The sequence below is a fragment of the Pleurodeles waltl genome, chromosome 6, assembly GCF_031143425.1.
Source record: "Pleurodeles waltl isolate 20211129_DDA chromosome 6, aPleWal1.hap1.20221129, whole genome shotgun sequence".
NCBI classification, from domain to species: Eukaryota; Metazoa; Chordata; class Amphibia; order Caudata; family Salamandridae; genus Pleurodeles; species Pleurodeles waltl.
Genome location: NC_090445.1, coordinates 1,718,254,284 through 1,718,269,662, shown reverse-complemented (window position 1 = coordinate 1,718,269,662; position 15,379 = coordinate 1,718,254,284). Strand labels below are relative to the sequence as shown.

The 15,379-nt window shown below is 49.6% G+C and overlaps 2 protein-coding genes across 2 annotated transcripts in view; both read right to left on the bottom strand.

Moving 5' to 3' along the window:
* Positions 1 to 815: 815 nt before the first annotated feature.
* LOC138301833 (homeobox protein 2-like) overlaps positions 816 to 15,379 on the bottom strand; it is a 54,435-nt gene continuing 39,871 nt past the window's right edge. Inside the window, exon 4 of the mRNA XM_069242331.1 lies at positions 816 to 931. Coding sequence (XP_069098432.1) covers positions 892 to 931 — 40 coding nt within the window. The 3' untranslated portion in view covers positions 816 to 891. The remainder of the gene's footprint in view (positions 932 to 15,379) is intronic.
* On the bottom strand, positions 7,508 to 15,368 carry LOC138302235 (mucin-22-like). Its single transcript, XM_069242555.1, has 2 exons — positions 15,358 to 15,368; positions 7,508 to 11,042 (listed from the first exon to the last, which is right to left on the bottom strand). The coding sequence occupies exons 1-2, from the start codon at positions 15,366 to 15,368 to the stop codon at positions 7,508 to 7,510; spliced, it is 3,546 nt and encodes a 1,181-aa protein (XP_069098656.1).

Sequence of the window (15,379 nt, the reverse complement as noted above, 5' to 3'; positions counted from 1 at the left end):
ACAATCACTCGGAATTAATGACACACGATTAATCACGACTTACTGCCTATCACTTGCTCCTGGTGGAGCACTCATGATCAAGGCCTCTCAAAGCATAATGCTCAGTTTGTAATTCCAGATCAATGATTTCATGTCACTGACTCCAAATCCTTGGCTGAAAGTCTCTGGAGCCTATGGTCTTTGACCCCAGATGAGGTGCCTGCCGTTGATGGTTTCTGATCGATGACTCTTATCGATGGTACCTCAACGATCCCTGCCAAATGCTACCAATCAGTCCCTTCACTCTGTAGTTACCAGTCAAAGGACATCATGAACAGACACCTGATTCAGGATCTCATTTAGTGAAATTTCTGGAATTACTCCCAGTCAGGGACCATTAAGTGATCAAACTATCCCTCTTCTGATGATCTCATTCAATGTTTCACCCTAAACGACTCTCAATTAATGACTCCCATTCAGTAATCTCCATTCACGTACCCCCATCCCATGAATCGCATTCAGTAACTCTAATTCAGACTTCCATTTAGATACTTCTATTCAGTGACTTATATTCAGTGAGTCACTCTCAGAGACTACCAGTCACTGACTCATATTCAGTGACTGATGCTCAGTGATTCCATTTAAGCAATTTCATTTCTTTGATTTCTATTCTGTCTGAGGCTCACAGTCAGTGATTCTCAATAAGTACTTTTGTTCAGTGATTCCAGTTCAGTGACCCCCATTCAGGAGGCCCTGCCCCATGTATAAGGTATTTTCACCATCCCACCAAGCCTCAGCGATGATGATGCAGCCGCCATGTTTGTCCTTACCATGCAGAAGAGGCCGACCAGTGTGGCTGCGAGCCCAATAGCCCCCAGGCTGATGAGGATGATCTGCCAGTCACTCAGACCTTCAACACTGACTGAGCCTCCTCCGCTGAGCGTGGTTGTCCCTGGGGGAAATGCAAGAAAAAGGGTTATGGGTATTGGGTGCAACAGTCTTTAGCAGTCCTTACAAGACGTCCATTAAACCAGACAGTAGTATTCTAGATGTAGATAAGGCTGGTTGCAGACCACCTCCAAGGGCACACTCAAGGGGACCAATGGATGTCATTCCGCCGTTAAGAAGATGCAGGTGGCCAGGACTGAACCCAATTCCATACCGAGTCAGGCTACTTTAGGTCAGTGTTCCTATAAGTTGGCAGTGGCAGAAAGACTACCTGAAGACTGCAGGAGCTAGGGGTGTTGCAGACACCCCCCAGGCCCAGTGGTGCGTGGCACCAGTCTCTGTCTCCTGGGGAGACCTCTCATCCCCTTGTTCCATCTTGCAGCAGGCTCCAGCCTGCTCTTCTGTGTGCAGAGACAGAGAAGCTGGTGCTGCTCTGCAAAAATTAAAGGAACAAACATTTTATTTTGTTTCAGTTTGTAAACCATGGGCATGGTCCAAGCAGCGGTCTTTTCATGTCAGAAGTGGGTGTGGGCCCATGGAGATAGGCACACAGTGGAGCAGTGAGTGAGCTGGGCCCCTCAGTCAGTGTTAACCTGAAAAGATGACACAAATCAAGAGAAATCTGTGTTTCGGTTGTATGCTTTGTCTGGAAGTGGCAGCAGCCTCTCCGAGTGACAGCTGGAAATGAGTGGAGCTACGACTCACAACTCAGCAGCTGTTGGACAGGTGAGCACAGGGTAAAGCATTCCTTATTGGCTAATTCCTTGTTGGGTTACAACACATGCCTTCACCAAGCTATGCTTTATATATATATATATATATTTTACCTGATTGCCAGTAGGTAGGATATTTTGGACCTAGTTTCCATAGGAAGAGTGTTTTTTGTTTTGCCCAGAACGTTGGTGATTCTTGATGAATCTTCACAAAATTTTCAAAACCTATACTTTAGTCAGTTCAGCTACTGTCTTAAAAGTTCCGGAGTGAATCTTCAAGCAGGGGCCTATAAAAAGGGAAGGTCCTGAAACATGTTTTCCCAATGCATTTTTCTGTAGGGATTTTGAACATGACTACAGCCCAAACCGCTGGACGGAATTACACCTAATTTGGCAGAAAGTTAGCTCTTGGTCCAGAAACAGTGCTTTTTATGACTGTATGTAAATCTGTGGAGTAGTTTTTGAAATATTAGATTTTCAAAAATATAGATATCTAGGCATGCGGCTATTCCACGGATCCAGCTGTACCTGTGCTGATATCTGATTGGCTGCCAACACTTCAACAAGTGTTGGCAGCCATCTTTGTACTTTGCTTGAGCCGAGTTGCACATATATAGCTTAAAAATGGAAAAGGGGCCAGGGTAGGGTGACCCTAAACCCCTAGCCTTGGTCTAGGGGTCCCCCACAGATCCCCGCAAGGGCTAAAAAGCAATTTTTGAAAATCAATCTCAGAAAAATTTGACCTTGTCTTTTATCTCGCTCCCTGATGGGAGTGGGACACACGTGCCTGCTCCAAGGGCTTGTTTTATCCCCAGGGATGACCACCTTCCCAAAGCAATCAGAGATAAAAATGTGGGTGGCCATGGGACCCCACCGTGCACCTGGGGACCACTAAGTCTGTGGGCCAAAACGTTATTTTGATAGGGGAAGGCCCGTATGGCCTTCCCCAGAGCCCTGGGGACCACCACCTCCCCAGGGCTAAATCGAATCTGCATTTGCGGGGCCACCACCTCCCTGGGACAAACACCAAATTAGACGTGGGGGTGCCGCATAGCCCCCCACAGCCTTGGAGACCACCACCTTCCCAGAGCAAATATTAAATTGCAAGCTGGAACTGCATGGACCCCTGCAGCCCTGGAGCCCGCCACCTCCCCAGGGCTGAAATAAAAGAATGAAGGGAGTCCGTTATGGCCCTGGGGACCACCGCCTCCCCATGGCAAATACAACCTAGGAGGGGGGGCCATGTGCTCCCCTAGTAGAGCCATACATGGCCCTGGGTACCACCACCTCCCGGGACCAGCTCTTTCTAGGTTCCCAGGTGCCCACCCCCGGGACATAGCTGTGTGCTTTTGCTTAGTGGGAACTGATAGCGCTCACCAAGCAAAAGCAAACATAACTGAGCTTCCTGCAAGTGGGAGGTGTCAAACAGCTCCTGTATGCAGAAACTGGAGTTTTCATCTGTTTCCCTGCTCACAAACATGCATGCAGGGAAACAGATGAAAACATTGCTTCCACAAGCAGGGGGTTGCTATTTAAAGCAGCTCCCTGCTTGCTGGAGCAATGCTGGCTCCCACAGGATGCCGGAAGTTACCTAGAACCATGGGGGCTATCAGGCTGCCCCCACTGCGCTCCGTTGGCAGCAAGCAACATGTCTGCATGCCACTTTGAAGTTATTCCATGGAAAGACTATGGCAATAACAACCGTCTCTCCATAGAGTGACTTCAAAGCGGCACACAAGCAAGATGTTAGCTTGCAAATGCTATAGCTTTGTTTTGGGGCTCAGCAGATGCGAGTCTCTTCTGGCCTTCTTGCAAGGCTCCTGGACTGTTACTCAGTAGGTTGAAGGTCCAAGTCCTGGTATCTCATGCAGAGTGTCAGTTTATTTACTAGTGTTTTGACTGTTCCTAATGATTAAACATTTATTTATTTTTGCCACAAGCTTGCAACGTTTTTCCTGTGGCTTAGAGGTAAAGGTCTCAGACGTTCACTCCAAAGGACGAGGGTTCCACTCTAGGTTTTTCAGTAGTCATATTCCTGTTTTATATACTTTTTAAATGCAAATATTTAGGATGTATGCTGAAATGTAATTGCACTCTTTGTATTTGAGAATTACATTTTTCTTATCAATATGGACTAAAATATATAATTTTAATTACATCATTTATTAAAGCTTAGACAAACTCTCTGGCCGTGGGTGGAGAGGGTTGGATGGATATAGGGGTTGGCTGCGTGGTGTGGGGTTGGGTGGCCACAGGCCAGACCCTGTGGCCAACCCCTGCCGTGCACTGCCAAAACATGTGTGAGGCGCAAGTTTAGGGGGTTATAGGGACTCTGCAGTCAACCTATGCCACGCACGGCTGAAGGCCATGCGCAGCAGTGATTGGATAAACGTATAGGGATTGAAATTACTTTACATTAAAAACCCTAGAAATTCACTGAAAAAAACAAAGGTTACAGGCATGTTATAGTTAGGAATAAAGAATTTAAAAAACCTTAGAAATTCACTTAAAAAAACAAAGGTTACGAGGACGTCATAGTTAGGTTCTGAATTTACTAGCACAAAACCAGAGAAATTCAACAGTTATAGTTGGAGTTATTACAAGTGACTCTAACTCCCCCCCTTTACCATCCACTGCTAATTATCCCACAAATTACAGCACTCATGACATCTTTGATAACATCATTGATAATGTCACTGTATCATCTGGAGTAAAATTACTGATCAGATACCTCTGCATGGCAGGGGTGCAAGTTATAGCTACCTTAGGGTGCGAGTTATACTTATGTATATATATATATATATGTATATATATATGTATATATATATATATATATATATATATATATACATATATTCCACCTCAATGTTTTGCTTTCCAGTTCCCTGTTGCGGCAGGTCTTAACCGGGTAGCAACTCCCCTTACATCCATAACTTCCGTTTCTGATGCCAAGTAAACAGTCACGACCACCAACTTGTCATTTCAGTAGCAGTTTATTTTCATAAATTTTACAGACCCGTGATCAAGGACACTGAGTCTCCGAAACACGTTGGGCACTAGTAGAGCTGTCACATTTATGAAAATAAATTGCTACTGAAATGACGAGATGGTGGTCGTGACTATTTACTTGGCGTCAGCGCTGACAAACAGGAGTTATGGATATATTTATAATATAGTTAGGCTCACATTTTAAGAATACGAAACCATAGAAATTCACCAGTTATAGTTAAGAGTTTCCCGAGGTAACTATAACTCCTGCCTCAAGGTAACTATAACTCGCGCCCTCGCCATGTACAGTTTTTTCATGAAAAATGTCATTGTAAATATTACATTACTCTAAAAAATGTTATCAAAGCTGTTATGTTTGTGTTGTTATGCCTTAGTTTGTGGGGTCATTAGCAGTGCATTGCAAGGGCACAAGTCATAGGTACCTTAGGGCAAGAGTTATAGTTTCTAAAGGTAACTATAACTTGTGAATTTCTATGGTTTCATGTATTTAAAATGTGAGCCTAACTATAACGTTCTTGTAACCTTTGTTTTTTTAAATGAATTTCTGTTTTTTTTTATTCTCTTTCTTAACTATAAAGTCCCTGTAAACTTTGTTTTTTTCATTGAATTTCAATGTTTTTTTCAACATATAGGGGGTTATTCTAACTTTGGAGGAGGTGTTAATCCGTCCCAAAAGTGACGGAAAAGTGACGGATTTACCACCAGCCGTATTACGAGTCCATTATATCCTATGGAACTCGTAATACGGCTGGTGGTATATCCGTCACTTTACCGTCACTTTTGGGACGGATTAACACTCCTCCAAAGTTAGAATAACCCCCATAGTAATTTTCATTACTATACGTTAATCCAACAACCGCTGTGCACTGCCATACACGGCAGCTGTGGGCCACAGGGCCCAACCTTGAGGCAAACCCTCTAGAAGCTCCCAACCTTTTACCATGCACGGCCTTCGTCTGTGTGCAGCGAAGGTTGCCCACAAGACCTGGCCTGCAGCCAGACCCCATTAACTACCCAACCCCATGCTGTGCACAGCCTTTTGGCTGTGTGCAGTGGAAGTTGGCTGCAGCCTCTCTGCGTGAACAATAGGTGTGGGAAGGTGTATCTGGGGGTGAGATTGGCTGTGAGAGTGTCTGTCTGAGTGTGAAAGTGCATACATCAGTACTTTAGTGAGTGTGTGTGGGCAGGATTGTGAGTGGGTGCATGAAGCTGTCAGTGGGTCTGTGGGTGGGTACGTAACTGTCTCAGAGGTTCTGTGAGTGGGCGCGTGAGGGTCTGACTGGAGATATGTAAGTGTGTGCACAAGGGACTGAGTGGGTCTGTGAGTGGGTGCGTAACTGTCTGAGTGGGTCTGTGAGTGGGTGCGTGAGGGTCTGACTGGAGATATGTAAGTGTGCACAAGGGACTGAGGAGGTCTGTGAGTGGGTGCGTGAGGGGCTGAGAGGGTCTGTGAGTGGGTGCGAATGGTATGAGTGCATGTGTGAGTGGGAGAAAAAGATTGAAAGAGAGAGAAAAAGAGCGAGAGGGAGAGAGATAGAGATTTTTTTAGGTTTTGATGTCTGATCTACTTAGAATACAATATTTCTGTACAATTTAAAATAAACAAGTATCTGTCATTCTTTTGCAATTTTGCAAATTAAAATATTTTGTAATAAAAAAATGAAAGCGATTCTGGCTGGACTTAAACCCTCGCACTGAGATATTGTTTTTTTTTTTCAATAGTTTTTTTGCCTTTGTAGCCTTTTTTGGGCTATCTGGGACCGCAAAGGATCCCTCAAGGGCTCCCCAGCGTTCCCTACATATTAATTCATGTATTTATGTTTTTGCTTCACAAAAATGCTATCCGGCACTGCAGGGGAAACCTTAAGGCTTCCCTCGTGGTGCCATTGCTTCAGCAAGCAAAGAGCTGCTTTAGCAGGAAATACAAATTTGAATTTCCCTTAAATTCTCAGAAACTACTGAATGGATTTACCGTAACCGCAATCTGCATACCGAAATCTAGCTTTCTGCCGAATTTGGCGTAATTCCTTCCAGTGGTTCAGGCTGTAGATATGTCTAAAGGTCCTATGGGAATTAACATGGGAAACACAACTTTTTTGAACCCCCCTTTTTTTCTCATCCTCCACTTGATGGATCACCCCGAAACTTTCCATGTGCAATAAGAACCACCGCAAAATGGTTTCTTTTGGAAAATGTTCATGAAAAGACATCAGAGGGTTAAAGATATAGACAAGTAAAAAAATGCTTTTACTATGGAAACGTGGTCTTTACTATAACTACAGAATGACATCCACCACTAGGTAAAATATATATATAAATATGTATTACGTTTCTAAAATGTAATATATTTTTTTTTCCATGGGGAAATTCCAAACACCCCTTTTCTTTTTAATTTACTCGTAACCGCCCTTTACCACTACGCTCCCCATTGCACTAAAATTAACTTTACCCTCCTTTGCCTTTACAGGAGGTACTCCCCCAGTTTTATACCCTGAGAATTGCTGGATTCTCATCTTTTTCTGCTCAAGCTCCTGAACTTCTAAGCTATCCTAGGTGCAGTTGATTTGTGACAAATTACTTGAGATGGAAAAGCTTCACTGTCACATTTTTCTTCTCAGTTCACTTAGAGGAGGCCAGTGTGCAAATAAGGCTTTTGTTATTCTGGTTAACTCTGACTGTCGTCATTGCGCCACCCTGTCCTGGCTCCACACCTCATGGCCGTGCCCCATTTTGCCACCAGTCTCCGCCTCACTCCATATGCGGGTTCCCAAAATAGGATTGTCTTGTTCACGCATTGGTCCACCAAGCTCTCACACTGACTTTATCTTCTAGCAAAGAACATTCTCTAGCAATACAGCTCAGTGTAATGATGTACCTCCTATACTAGCGGCTGTGTTGCCTCCTGTGGTGCTGGTCGTAGTGGTACCCCCAGCAGTGGTGATAATGGTGTCTCCATCAGAGGAAGTAGTGGTGCCTCCTGTGGTAGTGGTGGTGCCTCCTGTGATAGTGGTGGTGCCTCCTTTGATAGTGGTGGTGCCTCCTGTGGTAGTAGTGCTGCCCCCAGCAGTCGTAGTAGAGGTGCTACCAGCAGTGGTAGTAGTGCTGCCCCCAGGAGTGGTAGTAATGGTGCCTCCAGCAGTCGTAGTAATGGTGCCTCCAGCAGTGGTAGTACAGGTGCCCCCAGCAGTCGTAGTAATGGTGCCTCCAGCAGTGGTAATAGTGGTGCCTCCAGCATTGGTAGTAGAGGTGCCCCCAGCAGTCGTAGTAATGGTGCCTCCAGCAGTGGTAATAGTGGTGCCTCCAGCATTGGTAGTAGAGGTGCCCCAAGCAGTCGTAGTAATAGTGCCCCCAGCAGTGGTAATAGTGGTACCCCCAGCAGTGGTAATAATGGTGTCTCCATCAGAGGAAGTAGTGGTGCCTCCTGTGGTAGCGGTGCTGCCCCCAGCAGTGGTAGTAGAGGTACTACCAGCACTGGTAGTAGAGGTGCCTCCAGCAGTGGTAGTAATGGTGCCTCCAGCAGTGGTAGTAGTGGTGCCCCCAGCAGTGGTTGTAATGGTGCCTCCAGCAGTGGTAATAGTGGTGCCTCCTGTGGTAGTAGTGGTGCCTCCAACAGTGGTAGTAGTGGCACCTCCAGCAGTGGTAGTAGTGGTGCCCCCAGCAGTGGTAGTAATGGTGCCTTCAACAGTGGTAATAGTGGTGCCTTCTGTGGTAGTAGTGGTGCCTGCAGCAGTGGAAGTAGAGGTGCTACCAGCAGTGGTAGTAATGGTGCCTCCAGCAGTGGTAGTAGTGGTGCCTCCTGGTGTAGTAGTGGTGCCTGCAGCACTGGTAGTAAAGGTGTCTCCAGCAGTGGTAGTAGTGGTGCCTCCAGCAGTTTTAGTAGTGGTGCCTCCAGTAGTAGTAGTAATGGTGCCTCCTGTGGTAGTAGTGGTGCCTTCAGCAGAGGTAATAGTGGTGGCTCCTGTGGTAGTAGTGGTGCCTCCAGCAGTGGTAGTAGTGGTGCCCCCGGCAGTGGTAGTAGTGGTGCCTCCAGTAGTGATAGTAATGGTGCCTCCTGTGGTAGTAGTGGTACCCCCAGCAGTGGTAATAACGGTGTCTCCATCAGAGGAAGTAGTGGTTCCTCCTGTGGTAGTGGTGGTGCCTCCTGTGATAGTGGTGGTACCTCCTTTGATAGTGGTGGTGCCTCCTGTGGTAGTAGTGCTGCCCCCAGCAGTCGAAGTAGAGGTGCTACCAGCAGTGGTAGTAATGGTGCTACCAGCAGGGGTGGTAGTGCTGCCCCCAGGAGTGGTAGTAATGGTGCCTCCAGCAGTGGTAGTAGTGGTGCCCTCGGCAGTGGTAGTAGTGGTGCCTCCAGTAGTGATAGTAATGGTGCCTCCTGTGGTAGTAGTGGTACCCCCAGCAGTGGTAATAACGGTGTCTCCATCAGAGGAAGTAGTGGTTCCTCCTGTGGTAGTGGTGGTGCCTCCTGTGATAGTGGTGGTACCTCCTTTGATAGTGGTGGTGCCTCCTGTGGTAGTAGTGCTGCCCCCAGCAGTCGAAGTAGAGGTGCTACCAGCAGTGGTAGTAATGGTGCTACCAGCAGGGGTGGTAGTGCTGCCCCCAGGAGTGGTAGTAATGGTGCCTCCAGCAGTGATAGTAGTGGTGCCTCCCGTGGTAGTAGTGGTGCCCCCAGCAGTGGTAATAATGGTGTCTCCATCAGAGGAAGTAGTGGTGCCTCCTGTGATAGTGGCGCCTCCTGTGGTAGAAGTGGTGCTTTTAGCAGTGGTACTTGTAGCACCTCCTAGGGTAGTAGTACGGACACCTCCATCTGTGGTAGTAGGTGTGCCCCCAGCAGTGGTAGTAATGGTGCCTCCAGCAGTGGTAGTAGTGGTGCCTCCTGTGGTAGTAATGGTGCCTCCAGCAGTGTTAGAAGTGGTGCCTGCAGCAGTGGTAGTAATAGCACCTTCAGCAGAGGTAGTAGAGGTGCCTCCTGTGGTAGTAGTGGTGCCTTTAGCAGTAGTACTTGTAGCACCTCCTAGGGTAGTAGTAGTGACACCTCCATCTGTGGTAGTAGTGGTGCCTGCAGCAGTGGTAGTAGAGGTGCTACCAGCAGTGGTAGTAATGGTGCCTCCAGCAGTGGTGGTCGTGGTGCCTCCAGCAGAGGTAGTAGTGGCGCCTCCAGCAGTGGTAGTAGTGGTGCTACCAGCAGAGGTAGTAGTGCTACTCCCAGCAGTGGTAGTAATGGTGCCTCCAGCAGTGGTAGTAGTGGTGCCCCCAGCAGTGGTAGTAATGGTGCCTCCAGCAGTGGTAGTAGTGGTGCCTCCTGTGGTACTAGTGGTGCCCCCAGAAGTGGTAGTAATGGTGTCTCCATCAGAGGTAGGAGTGGTGCCTCCTGTGATAGTGGTGGTCCCTCCTGTGGTAGTAGGGGCGCCTCCAGCAGTGTTAGTAATGGTGCCTCCAGCAGTGGTAGTAGTGGTGCTACCAGTAGTGGTAATAATGGTGTCTCCAGCAGTGGTAGTAGTGCTGCCCCCAGCAGTGGTAGTAATGGTGTCTCCAGCAGTGGTAGTAGTGCTGCCCCCAGCAGTGGTAGTAATGGTGTCTCCAGCAGTGGTAGTAGTGGTGCTACCAGCAGAGGTAGTAGTGCTACTCCCAGCAGTGGTAGTAGTAGTGCTACCAGCAGTGGTAGTAGGGCTGCCCCCAGCAGTGGTAGTAATGGTGCCCCCAGCAGTGGTAAGAGTGGTACCCCCAGCAGTGGTAATAATGGTGTCTCCATCAGAGGAAGTAGTGGTGCCTCCTGTGGTAGCGGTGCTGCCCCCAGCAGTGGTAGTAGAGGTACTACCAGCACTGGTAGTAGAGGTGCCTCCAGCAGTGGTAGTAATGGTGCCTCCAGCAGAGGTAGTAGTGGCGCCTCCAGCAGTGGTAGTAGTGTTGCCCCCAGCAGTGGTAGTAATGGTGTCTCCAGCAGTGGTAGTAGTGGTGCTACCAGCAGAGGTAGTAGTGCTACTCCCAGCAGTGGTAGTAGTAGTGCTACCAGCAGATGTAGTAGTGCTACCCCCAGCATTGGTAGTAATGGTGTCTCCAGCAGTGGTAGTAATGGTGTCTCCAGCAGTTGTAGTAGAGGTACTACCAGCACTGGTAGTAGAGGTGCCTCCAGCAGTGGTAGTAATGGTGCCTCCAGCAGAGGTAGTAGTGGTGCTACCAGCAGAGGTAGTAGTGCTACTCCCAGCAGTGGTAGTAGTAGTGCTACCAGCAGTGGTAGTAGGGCTGCCCCCAGCAGTGGTAGTAATGGTGCCCCCAGCAGTGGTAATAGTGGTACCCCCAGCAGTGGTAATAATGGTGTCTCCATCAGAGGAAGTAGTGGTGCCTCCTGTGGTAGCGGTGCTGCCCCCAGCAGTGGTAGTAGAGGTACTACCAGCACTGGTAGTAGAGGTGCCTCCAGCAGTGGTAGTAATGGTGCCTCCAGCAGAGGTAGTAGTGGTGCCTCCAGCAGTGGTAGTAATGGTGCCTCCAGCAGAGGTAGTAGTGGCACCTCATGCAGTGGTAGTAGTGGTGCCCCCAGCAGTGGTAGTAATGGTGCCTTCAACAGTGGTAATAGTGGTGCCTCCTGTGGTAGTAGTGGTGCCTGCAGCAGTGGAAGTAGAGGTGCTACCAGCAGTGGTAGTAATGGTGCCTCCAGTAGTGGTAGTAGTGGTGCCTCCTGTGATAGTGGTGGTGCCTCCTGTGGTAGTAATGGTGCCTCCAGCAGTGGTAGTAGTGCTGCCCCCAGCAGTGGTAGTAATGGTGTCTCCAGCAGTGGTAGTAGTGGTGCTACCAGCAGAGGTAGTAGTGCTACTCCCAGCAGTGGTAGTAGTAGTGCTACCAGCAGAGGTAGTAGTGCTACCCCCAGCAGTGGTAGTAATGGTGCCTCCAGCAGTGGTAGTAGTGGTGCCCCCAGCAGTGGTAGTAATGGTGCCTCCAGCAGTGGTAGTAGTGGTGCCTCCCGTGGTAGTAGTGGTGCCCCCAGAAGTGGTAGTAATGGTGTCTCCATCAGAGGTAGGAGTGGTGCCTCCTGTGATAGTGGTGGTCCCTCCTGTGGTAGTAGTGACACCTCCAGCAGTGGTAGTAGTGGTGCCTCCAGCAGTGGTAGTAGTGATGCCTCCAGCAGTAGTAGTAGTGGTGCCTCCAGTAGTGGTAGTAATGGTGCCTCCTGTGGTAGTAGTGGTGCCTTCAGCTGTGGTAATAGTGGTGGCTCCTGTGGTAGTAGTGGTGCCTCCAGCAGTGGTAGTAGTGGTGCCCTCAGCAGTGGTAGTAGTGGTGCCTCCAGTAGTGATAGTAATGGTGCCTCCTGTGGTAGTAGTGGTACCCCCAGCAGTGGTAATAACGGTGTCTCCATCAGAGGAAGTAGTGGTGCCTCCTGTGGTAGTGGTGGTGCCTCCTGTGATAGTGGTGGTACCTCTTTGATAGTGGTGGTGCCTCCTGTGGTAGTAGTGCTGCCCCCAGCAGTCGTAGTAGAGGTGCTACCAGCAGTGGTAGTAGTGGTGCTACCAGCAGGGGTAGTAGTGCTGCCCCCAGGAGTGGTAGTAATGGTGCCTCCAGCAGTGGTAGTAGTGGCACCTCCAGCAGTGGTAGTAATGGTGCCTCCAGCAGTGGTAGTAGTGGTGCCCCCAGCAGTGGTAATAATGGTGTCTCCATCAGAGGAAGTAGTGGTGCCTCCTGTGATAGTGGTGCCTCCTGTGGTAGTAGTGGTGCTTTTAGCAGTGGTACTTGTAGCACCTCCTAGGGTAGTAGTAGTGACACCTCCATCTGTGGTAGTAGTGGTGCCCCCAGCAGTGGTAGTAATGGTGCCTCCAGCAGTGGTAGTAGTGGTGCCTCCTGTGGTAGTAATGGTGCCTCCAGCAGTGTTAGAAGTGGTGCCTGCAGCAGTGGTAGTAATAGCACCTTCAGCAGAGGTAGTTGAGGTGCCTCCTGTGGTAGTAGTGGTGCCTTTAGCAGTAGTACTTGTAGCACCTCCTAGGGTAGTAGTAGTGACACCTCCATCTGTGGTAGTAGTAGTGCCTGCAGCAGTGGTAGTAGAGGTGCTACCAGCAGTGGTAGTAATGGTGCCTCCAGCAGTGGTGGTAGTGGTGCCTCCAGCAGAGGTAGTAGTGGCGCCTCCAGCAGTGGTAGTAGTGGTGCTACCAGCAGAGGTAGTAGTGCTACTCCCAGCAGTGGTAGTAGTAGTGCTACCAGCAGAGGTAGTAGTGCTACCCCCAGCAGTGGTAGTAATGGTGCCTCCAGCAGTGGTAGTAGTGGCACCTCCAGCAGTGGTAGTAATGGTGCCTCCAGCAGTGGTAGTAGTGGTGCCTCCTGTGGTACTAGTGGTGCCCCCAGAAGTGGTAGTAATGGTGTCTCCATCAGAGGTAGTAGTGGTGCCTCCTGTGGTAGTGGTGGTGCCTCCTGTGATAGTGGTGGTGCCTCCTGTGATAGTGGTGGTCCCTCCTGTGGTAGTAGTGGCGCCTCCAGCAGTGTTAGTAATGGTGCCTCCAGCAGTGGTAGTAGTGGTGCTACCAGCAGTGGTACTAGTGCTACCCCCAGCAGTGGTAGTAATGGTGTCTCCAGCAGTTGTAGTAGTGCTGCCCCCAGCAGTGGTAGTAATGGTGTCTCCAGCAGTGGTAGTAGTGCTGCCCCCAGCAGTGGTAGTAAGGGTGTCTCCAGCAGTGGGAGTAGTGGTGCTATCAGCAGAGATAGTAGTGCTACTCCCAGCATTGGTAGTAGTAGTGCTACCAGCAGTGGTGGTAGGGCTGCCCCCAGCAGTGGTAGTAATGGTGCCTGCAGCAGTGGTAGTAATGGTGCTTCTAGCAGTGGTAGTAGTGGTGCCTCCTGTGGTAGTAATGGCTCCTCCAGCAGTGGTAGTAGTGGTTCCCCCAGCAGTGGTAGTAGTGGTTCCCCCAGCAGTGGTAGTAATGGTGCCTCCAGCAGTGGTAGTAGTGGTGCCTCCTGTGGTAGTAATGGTGCCTCCAGCAGTGTTAGAAGTGGTGCCTGCAGCAGTGGTAGTAGTGGTGCCTCCTGTGGTAGTAGTGATGCGTCCAGCAGAGTTATAAGTGGTGCCTGCAGCAGTGGTAGTAATGGTGCTTCTAGCAGTGGTAGTAGTGGTGCCTCTTGTGGTAGTAATGGCACCTTCAGCAGAGGTAGTAGTGGTGCCTCCTGTGGTAGTAGTGGTGCTTTTAGCAGTGGTACTTGTAGCACCTCCTAGGGTAGTAGTAGTGACACCTCCATCTTTGGTAGTAGTGGTGCCCCCAGCAGTGGTAGTAATGGGGCCTCCAGCAATGGTAGTAGTGGTGCCTCCTGTGGTAGTAATGGTGCCTCCAGCAGTGTTAGAAGTGGTGCCTGCAGCAGTGGTAGTAGGGGCACCTTCAGCAGAGGTAGTAGTGGTGCCTCCTGTGGTAGTAGTGGTGCTTTTAGCAGTGGTACTTGTAGCACCTCCTAAGGTAGTAGTAGGGACTCCTCCATCTGTGGTAGTAGTGGTGCCCCCAGTAGTAATGGTGCCTCCAGCAGTGGTAGTAATGGTGCCTCCTGTGGTAGTAATGGTGCCTCCAGCAGTGCTAGAAGTGGTGCCTGCAGCAGTGGTAGTAATGGCACCTTCAGCAGAGGTAGTAGAGGTGCCTCCTGTGGTAGTAGTGGTGCCTTTAGCAGTAGTACTTGTAGCACCTCCTAGGGTAGTAGTAGTGACACCTCCATCTGTGGTAGTAGTGGTGCCTCCAGCAGTGATAGTAGAGGTGCTACCAGCAGTGGTAGTAATGGTGCCTCCAGCAGTGGTGGTAGTGGTGCCTCCAGCAGAGGTAGTAGTGGCGCCTCCAGCAGTGGTATTTGTAGCTCCTCCTAGGGTAGTAGTAGTGACACCTCCATCTGTGGTAGTAGTGGTGCCTCCAGAAGTGGTAATAGAGGTGCTACTAGCAGTGGTTGTAATGGTACCTCCAGCAGTGGTAGTAGTGGTACCTCCTGTGGTAGTAGTGGTGCCTCCTGCAGTGTTAGAAGTGGTGCCTGCAGCAGTGGTAGTAGTGGTGCTATTAGCAGTGGTACTTGTAGCACCTTCTAGGGTAGTAGTATTGACACCTCCATCTGTGGTAGTAGCAGTGGTAGTAGTGGTGCCTCCAGAAGTGGTAGTAGTGATGCCCTCAGTGGTCGGTCCCTGCAGCAGTAGTAGTGCTAGAGCCTCATATAGTAGCAGTAGTAGTTGTGCTCTCTGTGGTAGCAGCATTCCCTCCTGTGGTTACTGTGTCATCTGAGCTGTTGTTCCCACTCCTGTCATTGTAGTGGCTGTTGCTGCTGGAATGGCACCGGTTGTGGCTGCAGTTGTGGCTACTGTTGTGGCTGCTGTTGTCCTTGTTGTGGTGGCAGCTGTTGTTGCTCATGTTGTTGCTTCTGTTGTTGCCAGGAGTGGTTCATGGGGCTTTGATGGGTGATGGGTGGTGCATGTGGGAGGTGTGGGGCTGGGTGCGGGGGCGAATGAATTAAAAAAAAAAAAATCACTTACCTGCTTTGCTGCCGCCGCACCGCTCCTCTCCTGCACTACAGGCTCCCAGCCTGCCCTGCAGCCAATCCGAACGCTGCTGACGGCAGCATTTGGATTGGCTGGGAGAACCCAGCCAGGGCGCTCCCAGGCAGATTAGAAGACTGTGCTTGCTCTCTCCCAGTGCGCATGTGTGTTTGGCCGGCCCGCGATGGCCGGCCAAACATACATGCGCACGGGGTGGGGGAGTGCAGAGCACTGTACCTCGTTCCCATTATAGCCCGTG